Consider the following 17574-nt stretch of genomic DNA (forward strand, 5'->3'; position numbering starts at 1 on the left):
TGTGCAAAGATTGTCATGGCGCATGCTTCAAGCCAATTTTGTTCATGACAAAACCTACATAAAGCTTGCTTTTCAGACTAAATTTGTCGCTTTTTCTCCAAAAATGGTTTTTTCATTTATAGATATCATTTTCTCAATTAGTTGGTAAAACTCTTTTGGTTGTGCAAATAAACTTTGTAAGAGAAAGCTATAGGGAAGGGAAGGAGTCTAGTTTGCATCTTGTCAAAAAAATTCGTTATTGCTTTTCTGAAATGGAGTTCATCATAAGATTATTATGCTGCCTAGGGTATAAGGAAAACGGGTGAATTACCATCTTGTCAAACACTTCGAAGTTTCCTTTTTTTTTTTGGTTGGCTCAAAAATACAAACACTTTTAAATGGTTGCTCAGCTACAATTTCTTTCTTTCTTTCCTCCTACATTCCATGCGTCGCGTCAAACAATTAATTGGTGGAATAGCACATTTTTCCTTGTTCGTTTTTCTTCCCACCTTTCTCGTTTTCCATTTGTAATTAAGGGAAACTACAAGCTATTGAATATGTTAAAATCATCCACACATAATTACCAGCTGAATCATCTAATCATAGGCAGCACATAAAATCATTAAGCATTAAAGGTATATTAAGGTTTTCTTTATTTCACTTTTATGCATCGGGAAACAAATTAGGTTTTTTATATAAAATAAATTAAGTTTTGAAAACCCTCAAATATGATTAGTCAGATTTATGAAATAAAAAAAAATATTTCTCGTTGAATTACTCGAATCACCATGAACCTGCATCTTTAGCAGAACTTTTGAGCCGCATGTAGATGATCAAACCAGACCTAAGCAATGATCGGGTCTTTGACAGCCTAAAACTTTTTTTTTTTAATATTTTTCTTCTTCATTTGCTTAAAGAAATCAAATTACATTGCCACCCATATAAAAGAGTATACTATAGATTATGTAAGATTAAGTCAGCATTGTTTCTTACTTTTTAAATTGGTATACCTAAATTATCATTAAATTAGCGGAGGTGGGTGGGTTTAATTAATAAATGAAACCCAATAATGGTTGTTGTAGTTTGAAAGTCTTTTCTAGGGTCCCATAGAAAGGGAAGATCTCATCTAAATTCATATATTTTCGTCACTTTTCCATCTCATTTTCAACTAATTAAGCGATAATCAAGCTCAATCTGAATCTCAATCTCAACTTCAGAACTATAGGATAGAACTTTAACTGTTCTCTATAATGTCCGATATGAATGTCGGAATTACACTTTCAAGTTAATTAGCACTATATATATATATATATATATATATATATATATATATATATTATATATATATTTAACTCCCATGCAAATGATAGATTCTAACAATATTTATATATGTAAAATCATTGTCCTTGGTACTGTTTGACATTTCAGTTTTTCCATGTATGTTTTTCCAACAACTTTATGTAGTTTCCTTTAATAGAAAGCATTTCATGTTTGAGAGTTTCAGATGATAGCACATTTTTATATATGTAATGCCTATTTGCACTGCTTTACAGCCAATGAGAGATGATGAAAACCATCGTTGTACTTGATGTTATGTGCGAAAGAGATTGGAAGAGAGGTAACTATTTTCTGACTGACATTTTTTTTAGTAAAAGCAAATAAAATAACACCCGTAGAAGGTTCAATCAAAGCTTTTTAATTGCTCTTTCCCATAAGATTTTATCTTTTATTAGCATATCATAGACATGAGTTGGCGGAGGAAGATAAAAAGAAAACCTTTTTAAGTTATGGACAACAACTATTTCAACATTTAATTTTTGTTGATGAAGAGATTGTTCAACATTGCTGGACAAGTTCTATGAAAACGATCGGGCTTTCCTTTTTAATTACATAGAGAGGTACATTTGGATTGAAAACGTAACAATTACAAAGACCAAACTTGGCTTGTTGAAAGCGATATTCTGGTTTGTAAGACTTCTTCTCTTTCAAGTTAAAACCTTATTACTATAAAACAGATTCTATGGTCAAATATATTTCGATTCCTTTTGTCAACATTTGTATCTCCTATTATAACACGTAACATCAAAAGCAGCCTGCAGAAATTAGGTACGAAATTTCATCAATCTTGAAAAGCAATGCCTGTATGTCCACATAAGATTTGAGTGCGAAGATGACTGACAACATATATGGATTTTTCTTTTATATCACATTCGTGCTTGAACACGCGACATTTTAGTTGTCTCTCTTCTCGATTCGTTTGTAGTGGTGTTATGATTGTGAATTTTAGCCTTAATTAGTTGCCAACATCTTGGATCAGATTCTCAAAGGGTATCTAAAGATTTTATGCTCTTACAATTAAATTTTGAAAATGAATCTCCAAAGCAGATTGAAGAACTTGTAAATTTGTATAGAATATATATATATTCTTTGTTGTGGAAAATATTGTGTAGTCTAAGAGTTAACTTATTGTTTGTGGGCTATTGTAGAAAAATAGAGATGAAATGTAGGTTCGTTAATATTTATGCACTGAAGGACGATATAGAGAGGGAATCAATGTGGGAAGAGTAAGGTGGTCACTTAAGAATGAGTGAGGTCTCGTGGTGTTTGGACGGAGATCTTAATATGACAAAAGTTGTAAAGGAAAAAATCAAAAACTTTGTGAATGATGTCGTTATTATAAAGTTTAGAGATTTTATAGAAGAGATGGAGTAGGTGGACCTTCTCATGATAGGGGGGCAGGTCTGCATGGTGCAACAACATAGACATCCCTTCATACAACGGGCTTGATAGATTCGTCAATGGGGTTGAGTTCTTAGAAAGAAATTAGAACTTGATATAGGAGTGTCTACCAAGGTCTTTATTGGATCATAATGCAATAGTGGTGAGAGGAATAATAAAGAATTAGGGACCTAAACCATTCCAATATTTCAATCATTAGATAGAGAAAGAAGGGTTCCACGAACTTGAATAGAGTGTTTGGGGGACCACTCCTTAAATAGGGGTATAAGGAAGGTTGAAGAAGCCGAAAATAACTACTATTAAAATGTGGCATAAAGTAGACAACATAAATGATCAACTCCTGATCTCTAGCCTGGAAGGTGAAATCAAAAATCTTGAAGGGGAGATATAAGAGGGAGATAGTAATGAAATTAAAAAGAAAGAAGTAAGGAGAAAGACAATCAAGCTATGGTCATTATATAGAGATGTGGAAAGGGATTGGTAACAAAAGTTGAGAATCAAGTGGTACTTGGAGGGAGATAGAACCTCAAAATTTTTCCACATGGTAGCATTGGCAAAAAGGAGGGTAAATTGTATTGACAAAATTTTGGTGAATAGCTACATAGTTGAAGACCCGTGACACTCAAAGAGGCAGTGTCAAATTATTCTGAGTCTTTCTATGGTGCTAAAACTGCTATCAAAGTTGAAGGTTTCAATGGAGAGTTCAAAAGGCTAAAAGAACAAAGTTTTTCTTCCCTTGAAAAACCGTTCTCTGAAAGTGAAGTTTGGGAGATCATTTTAGGTAGTGATCACAACAAGGCACCTAGTTCAGATGAATTCAACTTGAACTTTTTCAAAAGTAATGGAGCATGGTATAAGGTGATATGATGAATTTTATCATGATTTTCATAACAAATTTTCTTTTGACAAGTGCATTAATTCCATTCTTTATCACACTTATACCAAAGCATGTGTGTCCAATGGGACTGGGTGACAAAAAACCTATAACCTTAGTGGAATATCTTTTACAAAATTCTTGGAAAAGTCCTCAAGGCTTAGAATGATGGTGAAGGGGTGACTGGATGTAACAAATTTATTTTTTATCAAAGGGAGATAAATAATCGATTGTTCATAGATTACCAATGAAGTCATTGACCTACTGAAGAAGGATAATTGGCGATTATTCTTTAAAGTATATTTTGAGAAGACTTATGGTAGCATAGATGAAGATTTTCTTGAGTTTATCACGTATAATATGAGATCAAGGAAAGGGAGCAAAGGTGGATTAGGACTTGCATCTGTTTGACTTTGTTTTTTATCCTAATAAATGGGTCACCCACATGCCAATTCTTAATGAGAAAAGGTTTAAAATAAGGTTGTCTGCTTTCACCCTTCATATATAATATTGGGGAAAATGCTTTTAGTGTACTTATGGAGAAGGCATATTCTATCAGACTAAACAAAGACATTGCAGTTGGCAACAATGGTATGGCCATAGTCGATCTTCAACACGCTAATGACATAGCTATTTTTTGCAAACTAAATTTGAAATACCTGCAAAATGTGAAAAGAGTCTTGAGATAGTTCGAAGTGATTTCAAGGTTGAGAATTAATTTCTATAAAACAACATTTTTGGAATTGGTGTTAACCATGAGCTGCTAGCTTAGGTCATCGAAATTCATTGTAAAATGCACAAACTCTCAACCACCTACTTAGGAAATCTGTTGGGAGCAAATGATAGATCTTTAAAGGTATGGAAACTAGTGATAGAAAGATTCAAAGCCAAACTTTCAAGGTGGAAGTCAAAGATGATGTTTATGGGTGGAAGAGCTACGTTGTTAACATTAATGCTTACAAGTATGTCAATATACGTTATGTCACTATTCCAAATCCTATGTGGCATCAAGGAATACCTGTATAGAATTTAGAAAAGGTTTATTTGGAGCAAGTTGTAGGAAAATGCATTTAGTAGATTGGAGAATCGTGTGCTCAAACAAAAATGATGGTGGGTTACGCATTGTGGATCTAAAGCTTAAGAACAGTGCATTATTGAAAAAATGAATATGGTGGTATGGTAATGAACATAATAGATTATGTAGAATGGCCATCGTAGAGAAGAATGATGGGGATGTATCCTTATGGTTCCAGAACATAGACACACTAGGAAAAGGTTAGATATTTAAAGGAATATTGCAAGCCCTTTGTTCTCATCTATTAGTTTTGTTCCACATGTTTCTTTCAATTTTGGTTTTACTATTAAGGATGGAAACAAAGTTCATTTCTAGACAGAAGAATAGATCCATGAGGTAATCCTCAAAAATGTGTTTCTTAGGATCTTTTCCCTAGCAGTTAATAAGGAAGATGTGATTAAGGAGTTTGAAGAATGGAGGGATGAAACATGGGGTTGGATAATTGAGTTGAGACGTAGAGTATTTGATTAGGAACCTACTCAAGGGAATCATTTAAAAGAAACATTTCTAACATTTTTCTTGGAAAGGATTTTCAAGACAAATTAATGTGGAAAGGTGTTCGCAGTGACAACTACATTGCAAAAGCTTTTTATAGGAAAGTGAATGGAAGGAATTAACGAACTCAGACATATGGAAATAACTATGGGTGAGTTTAGCTCCTCCGAAGGTGAAAATATTCCTATGGCAAGTTTTGAAGGGTAAAGATGTGGATAAGGAGGAATTAATCAAACGAGGACTGATTGATAGTGGATTAGCAATTTCTATGCTATACAAAAAAAGGAATGAATCGGTTGCTCATCTTTTCTTTTTGTGTGAGGAATCATGGAAGGTTTGGAACATGTGGTGCTATTGTTGAGGCATTAAGTGGGTATCTTTTATCGTGGCTTGCCAATTTTTTATAATGTGGAACACATTAAGCATGGACTTTGAAGGAAAAGTAATATGGCGTAAGGCGTTCTGTGGTATTGTTTGGTTAATCTGGCTTTACAAGAAGGACATAGTGTTCAATAGTAAGTCATGGAATAGTGTGGAAACATTTGACATTATTAAACTAAAGATCACATGGTGGCTTAAAGCTAAAAAAAAAAAGAGGAAATAATCTCAGTTTTGGATGTATATCGATGTCCAAACAAGGTCACCATAATGAGAAAGGCTAAATGTTAAGGAACAAACATATATGGGAAAAACCACCATATGGGTCACTTAAATTCAATGTTGATGGATTTGCCAAAGGTAATTTCAACAATGCTGAAATTATAGGAGTATTGAGAGACGAAAAGGGTTCGGTACTCCTTGTTTTTTCTAAATCAATTCGCATTAGCAATTTTAATAGAGGAAATTGTGAGAGAAGGACCTCGTGATAAGGTGATTTCAAAAATAACCACCCATATAAAGTTATCTGTTTCTACCCAAAAATAAACATGAGTAGACCAAAATACCCTTAAAAACATCGTTTCAAATAAATGCTCAGCTGTTTAAGCTATCTGCCTCCCGCTAGAGAGAAAATGAAAAACATTAAAAATAAATGCGCGCAGCTGTTTGGGCTCGGTCATCTTTCTCTGTCTCAACCCTGGCAAGTCTTTGTTGAGCACCATCGTTGTCAACTCTCTCAGATCTCTGAACTGTATGAGCTCTGTCAACTCTCTGTTGAGCACCATCGTCATCGGGCTGTGATCTATCTCTCGGCATCTGGCGACATTGTCTTAGATTAACACCCTCTATAGCAGAGATGACATCAAGGTACCTGTTATTGGGTTTATTTCTGCAACACACTTAAATTTTTGAAACATTTGGTGTAAATGATAAGATGAATTAGAAACATTGCCCAGAGTTGTTACACGTCATGCATCTATAACATGAGTGAAGAGTTATTTTAGCGTGTCAGGGCTGTTACTGATGTGTTGTGGGTTAACTAGTTATTTGGATTGTTAGCGTGTCACGGCTGTACCTGGGGTGTGGTGGGTTAACTGAATTTATGGGTTTTTGGTGTGTCATTGTTGTTCCTGGCGTGTCGTGGGTTAACTGGTTTTTTGGGTTTTTAGCGTGTCACAGATGTTGGTGTAACTAGTCAATAATTATAGTGATGCATGGCGTGTCACGACATTTGACTTGATATGCATGGCGTGTTACAACATTTTACGTTATATGCATGGCGTGTGACAACACGACTAACAAATTTTTGATCACGACATGTATTGTGTAAAATGATTGACAATATTTTTTTTTCAAAATTTCAGTGGGGTTCTAATTGTGCGACTTGTGATAAGACACGGTGGTCAGTGGGTGGATGGCATTTACAAGGGTGGTGAGTCATGAATGTGGGGGGGTTAGGAGTGATTTGTCGTTTGTGGGCTTGATGAAGCTAGTTGAAGATGTTGTTGGGGTAAACTCAGAAATTGACGATATTGAGTTACATGCATTGATTAGTACACCCGGAGAGCTATCACGGTCAATTATCAAGGACGATGAGGATGTTGCATAAATTTTGCTAGAACAAAGGAATGTTTCGGCTGTGTATGTCAGCATTAAGGAACGCCAAACAAATGTTATGTCACATAGAGAAGTTGGACAACATGGTAATCAGCTCAATCAAAATGAGATTTACAATGCTTCACATATACCACAGCATTCGGTTCGTAACCCACAACAATGGCAATTGAGGTATGCACAAGAGTTTGTGCAGCCCGGTAGACAGACGACATTCATAGAACAGTTGGCTGCACAATTCCGATTAGGATGTGCATCAAACCAATTTGTTGCTTCTCTTGAACAAATGCAACGATCGGGTGAAACTGTAGAGTGTGTAATGCCATTGTCAAATGAGAAGACGATAGTTGAGGACAACAATGTGAGGTTGGAGGGTGACACTGCGACGGTTGAGTATAATACTGCATTTGATGAGGGAAATGAAGATTTGTTTGCTGACAGTGAAGATAGATTTGATCACACTTCAGATGATGGGATTGAACAATCGCAAGATGACAGTTCAGACGATGACTGCCTTTATGACAGTGACATTCCAATTTGCAATAATGTTAAAGGCGAAACAGAACCTGTTGAAGGTGTTGATGTAGGAGATGTTCAGTGTGATGACCCCATATACAATAATCCCATCGCTGGTGAGAACGGGATTCGTTCCCTTGATACAATGCTCGATGACAGTGATCAGGAAAGGGGAAATGCAGAGATATCTTGTACGTGGGTAATTGCAGGTGCAAAAAGGTTCTCCTTCCAAACAATTACCACTGAGGAGTCGACATGTGTCGAAGATCGCTTATACAAAGGAAGAATGTTTTCGTCGAAGGCCGAGTTGAAACGAGCTTTGAACATATTAGTTATAAAAGAGAAGTTTGCGATAAGAGTAAAAAGGTCATGTAAAGCTCGTTATGAGGTTGGTTGCAAGGACAAGGCATGCAAGTTCAGTGTTTGTGCAACGAAGTTACCTGATAGAGGAGAATATTGGAAAGTTCGGACATTTCACAAAGTACACACCTGTACCGTTGATGGTTTGCAAGGGCGATTTCCAACTACGAGTGCGAAGATGATTAGTGAACTTATGTTACACAAGATTTGGGCTAATGGAGTAGCATTGAGACCTAAGGGCATAATTTGTGAGATGAGGGTTCAGTGGGGATTGAAATGCTTGTATGGTAAGGCTTGGCAAGCGAAGAAGTATGCGAAGAGGCTTGTTTTCGGTCCACCGGAGGAGTCATTTCAATTACTACCATCGTATTTTTATATGTTGGAACAAGAAAATCCTAGCATAGTGACTGCAGTGGCTACTGATGAGGAAGAAAGATTCAAATATTATTTCTGGTCATACGGGGCTTGTATTCGGGGGTTTAGGGATGTAACGCGTCTTACAGTTGTAATAGATGCAACACATCTGAAAGGCAGGTTCAAGGGTGTTCTGTTTGTCGCTATATGCAAAGATGTGAATGAGTGCGTATATCCAGTTACGTTTGGCATCGGCCATGTTAAGTACGAAGACTCGTGGACGTGGTTTCTTAGCAAGCTGCGTGATGCAGTTGGTTGTCCTGAAAACACTATGTTCATTTCTGATCAGCATCTCGACATTAAGAAAGCAATCCAAAATGCATACCCAGAAGCTCACCATGATTTATGCGGTTACCACTTAAAAAAAAACTTTAAAAACAAGTTCAAGCGCGACGATGTTTGTATGCTTTTCACCCTTGCTCGAGATTGCTATAAGGTGGTCAATTTCAACAGACATATGAACCAGATATAGCAGATTCACTTGGGAGCCCACGCGGACCTTATGAGAATAAGGCTTGAGAAATGGGCATGTGCATGTTCACCGGCAAGGCGATACCAAATGATGACATCCAACATTGCGGAATGTGTTAACTCATGCTTGAAGCATGCAAGAAAAATGTCGATCACTGTTTTGATCGAGTTCATCAGAGACATGTTCCAACGTTGGTTCCATGAACGGTACGAGGAGGCCGTCAAGGTGACCACGCCCCTCAGCCCTTGGGTTGCCAGGCAGTTAAGTAAAAGGCTCAATGATGCACATTGCTTTCTAGTTAATAGTGGAGTTCGAAGTTAAAGACGGGAAGATGGACGGACTTGTAAACCTGTCCAGGAAGACATGTTCATGTTATGAGTTCCAAATAGATTTACTGCCATGTAGCCATGCCATTGCAGCAATAAGGTCAGAATATCTTTATTTCTTATTTGAATCGTAATTAACATAGCATTTACATTGTGCTTGAAGATTGAGTTTTTAGTGTTTTTCAGTAAATGCAATCGTGAAGCCATTGAATTCTACGCTGACTACTACAAGACAACCGTTTTCTTGGAGGGTTATTCAGAATCCATTAGGCCGGTAGGGCATTCTAGTGAGTGGGACATCCCCCCTCATGTGAAATAAATTGTCATCTTGCCCCCACCTTGGCTAGGCCAAGCAAGAAGACCTAGGAAGAGAAGGATTCCATCAGCTAGTGAAGGCAGTCGAGCACGAAGATGTTTGCAATGTAAGAGGTACGAGCATAACAAATAGAACTACCCATCCCCATTGACAGTTCCCTCCACAAATCCGGCACCATCTCTAAGTCAATCGGTGACTCCACGACTGTGCCGACCCAAAGCATGTTCAAGTTGCAAACAAACCGGTCACACACCCAACAACTATCCAATACGAAGGACAATATCTAAAAATGTAGGGTGTGTTGTGAATGAAGATAGCCTGACCGCCTAACTAAATGTGTCTGAAAATTGTAGTTGAATTCGTTTTGCTTTAAGGATTTGTCTGCTCGGTCATTCTATGAGGCACTTTTAGTTACGGACTTTGTTGCCAAACATTTTAGGCAGATAAACATGTCAATGCCTTTGTTTGATCTAGATCGTGTTAAAGTACATTCTTACATTGTTTGTAAAAATGTTTCCGATTATAATCTCCATCAGACAAGAGCCATGTATTTGTTTATCTGCCTGAAATGTTTGGCAATAAAGTCCGTAACTAAAAAGGCCTCATAGAATGACTGAGCAAACAAAATGTCAAGATCTTCATACTATATGCGTTGGATCTGCAAAACATGGCACAGATGCACCAGTGAGTTAAGCCATAATGTGCAACAAGGTATACAGAAGAAATAAATAAGGAATAAATGTGAGACACGCCATGCATAACAAGTAAAATGTTGTGACACGTCGTGCATATCAAATAAAATATTGTAACACGTCATTCATAACAAGAAAAATGAAATGACACGCCATGCATAACAAGTAAAATGTTGTGACACGCCATGCATAACAAGATAAACTTGGTGACACGCCAAGGATAACAAGCAAAATGTTCTGACACGCCATGCATAACAAGTAAAAGGTTGTAACACGCCATGCAAAACAAGTTAGGCGTTGTAACACGTCATGCATAACAATTAAATTGTTCTGACTCACCATGCATAACAAGTTCTGGTGTGTAAATTTAGACGTACGATTTTATAATGGTAGGATAGGATTTTAGCTTAGAAACAATTGGAAAAATAAGGGAGGATGGATACAGAACAATTTCATGCTGGAAACAATTAGATGGATGGAAAAATCTATATATTCAATGTTAATCAATGTAATGTTGGGTTGGTGCAGCCGGTGTGCCTAGAAGAGAAAGACGACGAACTTGGAAATTAATTAATGCCAACCTGAGGTGACACGTGATGACCCAATTCTTATGACACGCCGACTGGAAGCAGATTAATGACGTCACACGCTGAGTATCTGGAGTTTATGGCATGACACGCCACGGCTCAATTGTTCTGACACGCTGAGTAGAAGCAGATTTATCGGTTGACACGCCGAGTGTTAGTGGATTTACGACATCACACGCTAACTTATTGCAGAATTTTGGGGTGACATGCTGAGTGCAAGCAGATGTATGTTGGGACACGCTGAGTGGTATCATGTTTAAGACGTCACACGCTGACTTCTTCCGACTGTGTATCAAATTAAATATATTATATATAGAAAAGAAAAAAATTCTTGGTATCAAATTAATTGTGTACAGGCAAAAAAATTAATTGTGTATCAAATAATTGTACAAAGTATATTGTGTATACAGAAAGAATTATATCTGTTTAGAATGAATTGTATACAATAAATTGTGTATAGAAAAAATGTGTATAAAATGAATTGTATAAAAAAATTTATGTGTACCAAAAAAATTGTACAGACAAAGGCCTATATGTTCAGGGTTCGCTCTCACAACTGTTGGAAAAAATTTTTAGAGCATATTGCTGAAGCATTTTTGCAATCATACCCTATCATGAACATACCGCAGTTGACACTATCATTCTGCCGATGCACTTTAGCTTTTGGTAAATGAATATCCAATAGCATCGGCATCAAATCCTATCTCTTCCAACGTATGTTGTTGAAATAACCAGCTTGGTGGCAGATGAATGGCATCATTGTCTTCAAGGGTGTCATCTGACCCGCACGAACTCTGTTATCCTTAGCATCTGAAGTTCTTGCTGAGTCCACCACCTTGATCGTCCACCTCACCAAGTCGATCTTCGCAACCACCCAATGCCCACCAACATTGCAAGGCACGAGGATGAAATCAACATTTTCCCATTTTTTGGCGTATGTTGGCCTTTCACCCTCCACATAGCCCCGCAACTCATCTGAAATTTGCATTTTGGCTCGAGCATCTTCTGTTAGAAATTCGGTGTGTAGCATACGGATAGTGTCTTGTGAAACATGTAAACATTAGCTTACACTTCATGCAATCAAAAACTTAGTATTTATAGAATTGAACAATTTTCAAATAAACTCACGAAGAATATCGTGTCAACCATGCATGCACGGGTAGTGTACAGCTTCGACTTCGGCCTTGTCATTCGTTTGCAGAGTAGGCTGAGGCATGCGTCGATATGTTCACTTATCATTACCTCATTGGGATCCTCTAAGGTTATGAAAAAGTCAGCCCCTTAATCCCTTAAGATGCAGACGTTATGCCTGCATATGTAACATAATTAATTTCATAAGTCTTGGTGGATAACTGTTTCATTAAAAAACAATATTTGTAATTTTATTTACGAGATTACCTCTCGGACTCCTCTTTCTTGAAAGCTTCGTAGTCTTCTACGATTTTATCCCTCACATCTCGACGGGTCACTAAGGGGTCGACGAATGGGCTTGCCATGTATTTGCTCGCCATTTTCAGTCATGCCAGCTCAGTTGGGTCTGAAATTTCTGATGCACCATGATGAACAGCAGATGACTCTGGTGACGACGACCGTATCTCAACTGCATCAGGAGTGCTCTCACGATAAAGAACGATAGCTCCTGCTGCTGCATCGACGAATGCATCGGTCGGAGGAAGATGCTCTCCTTCAGCATCATCTGACTGAAAGGTGACATCCACTACCATAACTTCTTCGACGACGTCATCTACATGAGTTATGTGCTCTTCGTCAGCACCAAGAACGTCATTGTCAATGTCAAGACTCGGTTCATGATGTTGTCCATCATCAGCATCATCGTGCTCTAGACCAGCACCGTTAGATGGACCGCCCTACAAAATTGGAAAAATCGTTAGTTAGCTCATAAAATACCACAAATCATAAACAGTAAAATGTTGTGACACGCAGTGTATACCAAGTAAAATGTTGTCACACGCCATGCAAAACAAGTAAAATGTCGTGACACGTCATGCATAACAAGATAAACTTGGTGACACGCCAAGGATAATGAGGAAAATGTTGTGACACGCCATGCATAACAAGATAAACTTAGTAACACGCCAAGGATAACGAGGAAAATGTTGTGACACGCCATGCAAAACAATTAAAATGTTGTGACACGCCATGCATAACAAGATAAACTTGGTGACACGCCAAGGATAACAAGCAAAATGTTCTGACACGTCATGCATATCAAAATTAAACGTTGTGACACGCCATGAGTAACAAGTAAAATATTGTGACACGCTAAAGCTGACACGGCAACAACTAACTATAATATAAATGTCCTGACCCGCTAATGACCAAAAACCAGTTAAACCACTACCACTTAACCCCAAAAACCATCAAAACCATCAAGAAAACACAGTCTAAACAGTTGCTAAATGTAAACCATCAAAATACAAGCGAAGATAGATTAACGTACTTGTGATTTAAGGCCGTCAAGAATCCGACCAACGATACGGTCCTCAATCGTCTGCATTGCTACACTTAATGACTGAATTGAAGCCTTCAGCTCCAACATATCTTTTTCATGCTTGCGCATGATCCATCGGAGCTGGCGAGTTGTGACTGCTCCGTCATTGACTGTTCTCGACTGGGTCAACTACAATAATATATATAGCTGTGTTATTCAATAATCATATATGGAATTGTTGAACATTAACCGTTACAACTTTAATATCCTAACCGGTGGCTCGTTACCAATTTGCGGTGGAGCCGGACCGATCGGTGCTTCAAGACCTGCCATCACTTTCGCATACTGCAATTACATATTTAATTGTGTTATTCAATAATCATGTATGAAATTGTTGAACATTAACTGTTACAACTTTAATATCCTTATCGCCGGCTCGTTAGCTGTCTGCAGTGGAGTCAGATCGATCTGTGCTTCAGGACCTATCGTCGTTTTCGTAAACTGCAATTACATATATAACTGTGTTATTCAATAATCATGTTTAGAATTGTTGAACATTAACCGTTACAACTTTAATATCCTTACCGCCTGCTCGTTAGCTGTCTGCGATTGGGCTGGATAGATCGGTGCTTGAGGACTTGTCGTCGCTTCCGTTAACTACAATTACATAAATTATTGTGTTACTCGATAAACATGTGGGAATGTAGAACACAAACCGTTAGAACAGATCTTACCGACGGGTTGTTTCCACTCTGCATCTGAGAAAGATCGGTGAGTGGTTCTGGAGCTATCGGCCCATGGTCCAACTGCAAACACAAAAAAGTTATTCGATAATCACAAATGAAATTAGAGAACACAAATCGTTACAATTGTCCTTACCGGCTGTTCACTACCTTGACCATGGTCGTCCCCTTCATCCATCAGCTCATCAACTAAAGCAACGACAGTGCGCATCCGCTTCGTGCCACCAGAGGCTCTTTTCTCTTTCAAGCTTCTCCTTTTTTGCCTCGCACCTAAGCCCCAATCCGACCAATCCTCCATTTGCCCTATTGGCACGTACTCGTTGCCTTCCGATAACAGGATATCAAGGTCCACAAAATACTCTCGAAGGGCCTCATCCGCGGTGGGTTCCAATTTCTCCAATGCCCATAACTGCAAATAAACAAATAAAATGTTGTCATTATCGAATAGGAAAAATTATTTTACAAATATAACGCAAAAATTAACAGTTGTTCACTCACTTGGTCAAATGACTCTAACTTCTGAATTGTCTTGTAGAAGTTTTTTGGCTTCTGATTGCAATCCCATTTGCACATTCGTGGGTGGACATTGTCCTTCGGACCAGAGGGGGTAACTATTTTTCGGAGGGCCAAAATTGCCTCAATTGCCCAGAACTGCATGACAAATGTAACCATTATCAGACCGTCAATCATAAACGACTGCACCCATAAATTTTTTATTTGAAACAAAAATGAAAAATGTTACGTTTTAGCACCTGTATCACCTATGCGAATCCGTAAATGTTGTAGCATAACCGTGTTTCCTTTGTCACGCTCAAGTCTTCGAACCCTTTCAAAAGGTAGTCCAAGGTCAGCTTCCAAACATAGTGCCCCCATGGGAAGACATTTCAAACGTCGATGTCCTCCACCAATGACAGCAACCAAGGCGTCACCCATCTACGGTAGTCTTGACCAAATAAAATGTTATTCGAGAAAAAGACGAGTGCCATCTTGGTCGAGCCTCCTGGTAGCTGAAAGTGACCCCCGCGAAAGGTATCAAGCAAAGCCTGCAGCTTAACGTTGTCCTGCCTATTCTAGTATCTTGCATGAATTCCATCCGTAACAACCTCGTACGGTCGTCTGAACACATCGGGCATTGGACCAAACTTCAGCACAGTGATGAGGCAGAACTCTTGCTTTGATAGTCGCGCCTTGCTCTTGCCAATGGCAAACCATAGCTCATGGTCCATTGATTGCCTCTCAGTGATCTGGTGAATCATGATGCTGTGCAAGAGACAGACGTAAAAGTACCCCTGTGGATAGACATCCAGGAGCATTTCAAAACAGGTACGCTTAACTGGATCGTACTCCCCCTTCTGTTGGAGAGTCTTTGTGATGTAATGCAGCTTTGACCACTTACAGTGAGTGTTAATTGCGACGTTGAACGCCGACTTCTCCCTCAACACGATCAGTAAACTATCAAGATCCTCATACTATCTGCGCTGGATCTGCAAAATATGGCACACATGCACCAGTGAGTTAAGCAGTCATGTGCAACAAGGTACACTGAAGACATAAATAAGGAATAAATGTTGGGACACGCCATGCATTGCAATCAAAATGTTGTGACACGCCATGCATAACAAGTAAAATGTTGTGACATGCCATGCATAACAAGTTAAATGTTGTGACACGCCATGCATATCAAGTTAAAAGTTATGACACGCCATGCATATCAAGTAAAATGCTGTCAAACGCCATGCATAACAAGTAAAATTCTGTGACACAACATGCATATCAAGTAAAATGTTGTCACACGCCATGCATATCAAGTAAAATGCTGTCACACGCTATGCATATCAAGTAAAATACTGTCACATGCTAATAACTAACTATAATAACAATGGCGTCACACGGTAAACACCTAAAACCGCTAAAACCACTACGGCTTAACCACAACAACCATCAAACCAACAAGAAAACACAGTCTAAACATTTGCAAAATAAAACAAAAAACCCGAACATATCAAACAAACCCAGGAAAAAATCAAAAAATTAACGAACACAAGAATGTTGCGAATTTGAAACTCACTAACCTCTTCATTCATGGCCGACATTTTTGCTAGTGCTGTGGTTTCGTTCCGCTTGCAAAGAGCCTTCTCGAACACTCCGGTACCAGTAAGAATGAGAAATGAATCACACAGACATTATGAATTCTGAATAATAACTATTTAAAATAAAAAATGGCCTTTTAATATTCTTATTTATTCTGAAAAAGGAAAATTAATTCAGTGAAAGTCCAAAGGATTACCATGTCAGCTGCTCAAGCACTGCCGTGTCACATACTCTAAACCATGACCATGGCGTATCAGCTTTTCAAGCAATGCCATGTCACACTCTAAACATGACCATGACGTGTCACCAACTCTGAACTCTGTCGTGTCACAGATTCCCTCCATGGCGTGTCACCAACTCTTAACTCTAGCGTCTCACAGATTCAATCCATGGCGTCTCACCAACCCTGAACACTAGCATGTCACAGATTCCCTCCATGTCGTGTCACTAACTCTTAATCTGGTGTGTCACAAATTCCCTCCATGGCGTCTCACCAACTCTGAACGCTATCGTGTCACACATTCCCACCATGACGTGTCACCAACTCTTAACTCTAGCGTCTCACAAATTCCCTCCATGGCGTCTCACCAACCTTGAGGGGTGTCGTGTCACACATTCTCAACATGACGTTTCACAAACTCTAAACCCTGCCCTACGACAGCCATTTAATATATGGCGTGCTATAGTAGGACCATTTCCTGCTTTGGATTCACATCTTTCTCCTTTCAATTCACCACCGTATCAAGGATTTCTAGTTTCACATCATTAGCCAAGCTTTCCATTCATGACGACTTGTTCCCCATTCGATTTAATATCTCTCTTCTCCTATTATCTGAATGCCATGTCCCAAATCTCTGAAAACCCATCTCTTGCAACGTTATTTTGTTTTGCACAACATTCCAAAAAAAAAATTTGGGTATTTTGCACAACCAATCTTTGCATATTTATTTTTTTTTCTCCCATTTTTTGCCTGTTTGAGAGTGTAAGCTAACGAAGACGGCTCATTAAGGGCATTTTTGTCCCAAAATCTTTTCTGATGGCTAAAAACAGTTAAAAGTATCTTGCCAGTTATTTACAAAAACACGTTATTTATAAGGGCTAAAAAAAAAATCCTCATTCTAATATTAATGAAATTTTAGCTATTAAAAAGGCTTTTATGGTTTTTGCTTCATCAAATGGATGGACACTCATGGGCTTATCATAAGAGTGACTTGTCAAATACGGTAAACTTAACTCATCTCCATGGAATCTAAGACTTGTGATATTACAAATTGAAAATATTAAGAGGGTGCGGAAATGGCAAGTAAGCAACATCATATTGGAGGCTAATTCGATGGTTTATGAGTTAGACAAGACCGAGGTGAATAAACTACAAGACATATTTTTTAAAAAAAGCAGTAAAGCTGAATTATATAGCAAAAAAGAAAGCGAAAATAAGCTTCTTTTACAGC

The 17574-nt window shown here is 38.2% G+C and overlaps 1 protein-coding gene and 2 long non-coding RNA genes across 4 annotated transcripts; 1 reads left to right on the plus strand and 2 right to left on the minus strand.

Annotated features, from left to right (window-relative positions):
- LOC108663297 lies at positions 7216-8916 on the plus strand. The gene is made up of 2 exons (XM_018126910.1): positions 7216-7869; positions 8071-8916. The coding sequence occupies exons 1-2, from the start codon at positions 7216-7218 to the stop codon at positions 8914-8916; spliced, it is 1500 nt and encodes a 499-aa protein (XP_017982399.1).
- Positions 11449-14443, minus strand: LOC18590211. Of its 2 annotated transcripts, none has more exons than XR_001929458.1 (8): positions 14183-14443; positions 14024-14095; positions 13875-13946; positions 13577-13790; positions 13299-13478; positions 12236-12705; positions 11966-12146; positions 11449-11878 (listed from the first exon to the last, which is right to left on the minus strand). It is a non-coding gene; the product is annotated as an uncharacterized LOC18590211 (long non-coding RNA). The 2 variants fall into 2 exon arrangements; XR_001929457.1 differs by having other exon boundaries at positions 14169-14443.
- On the minus strand, positions 14534-16255 carry LOC108663450. Its single transcript, XR_001929469.1, has 3 exons — positions 16105-16255; positions 14785-15516; positions 14534-14683 (listed from the first exon to the last, which is right to left on the minus strand). It is a non-coding gene; the product is annotated as an uncharacterized LOC108663450 (long non-coding RNA).

This window comes from Theobroma cacao, chromosome 9 (genome assembly GCF_000208745.1).
Source record: "Theobroma cacao cultivar B97-61/B2 chromosome 9, Criollo_cocoa_genome_V2, whole genome shotgun sequence".
Lineage (NCBI taxonomy): Eukaryota > Viridiplantae > Streptophyta > Magnoliopsida > Malvales > Malvaceae > Theobroma > Theobroma cacao.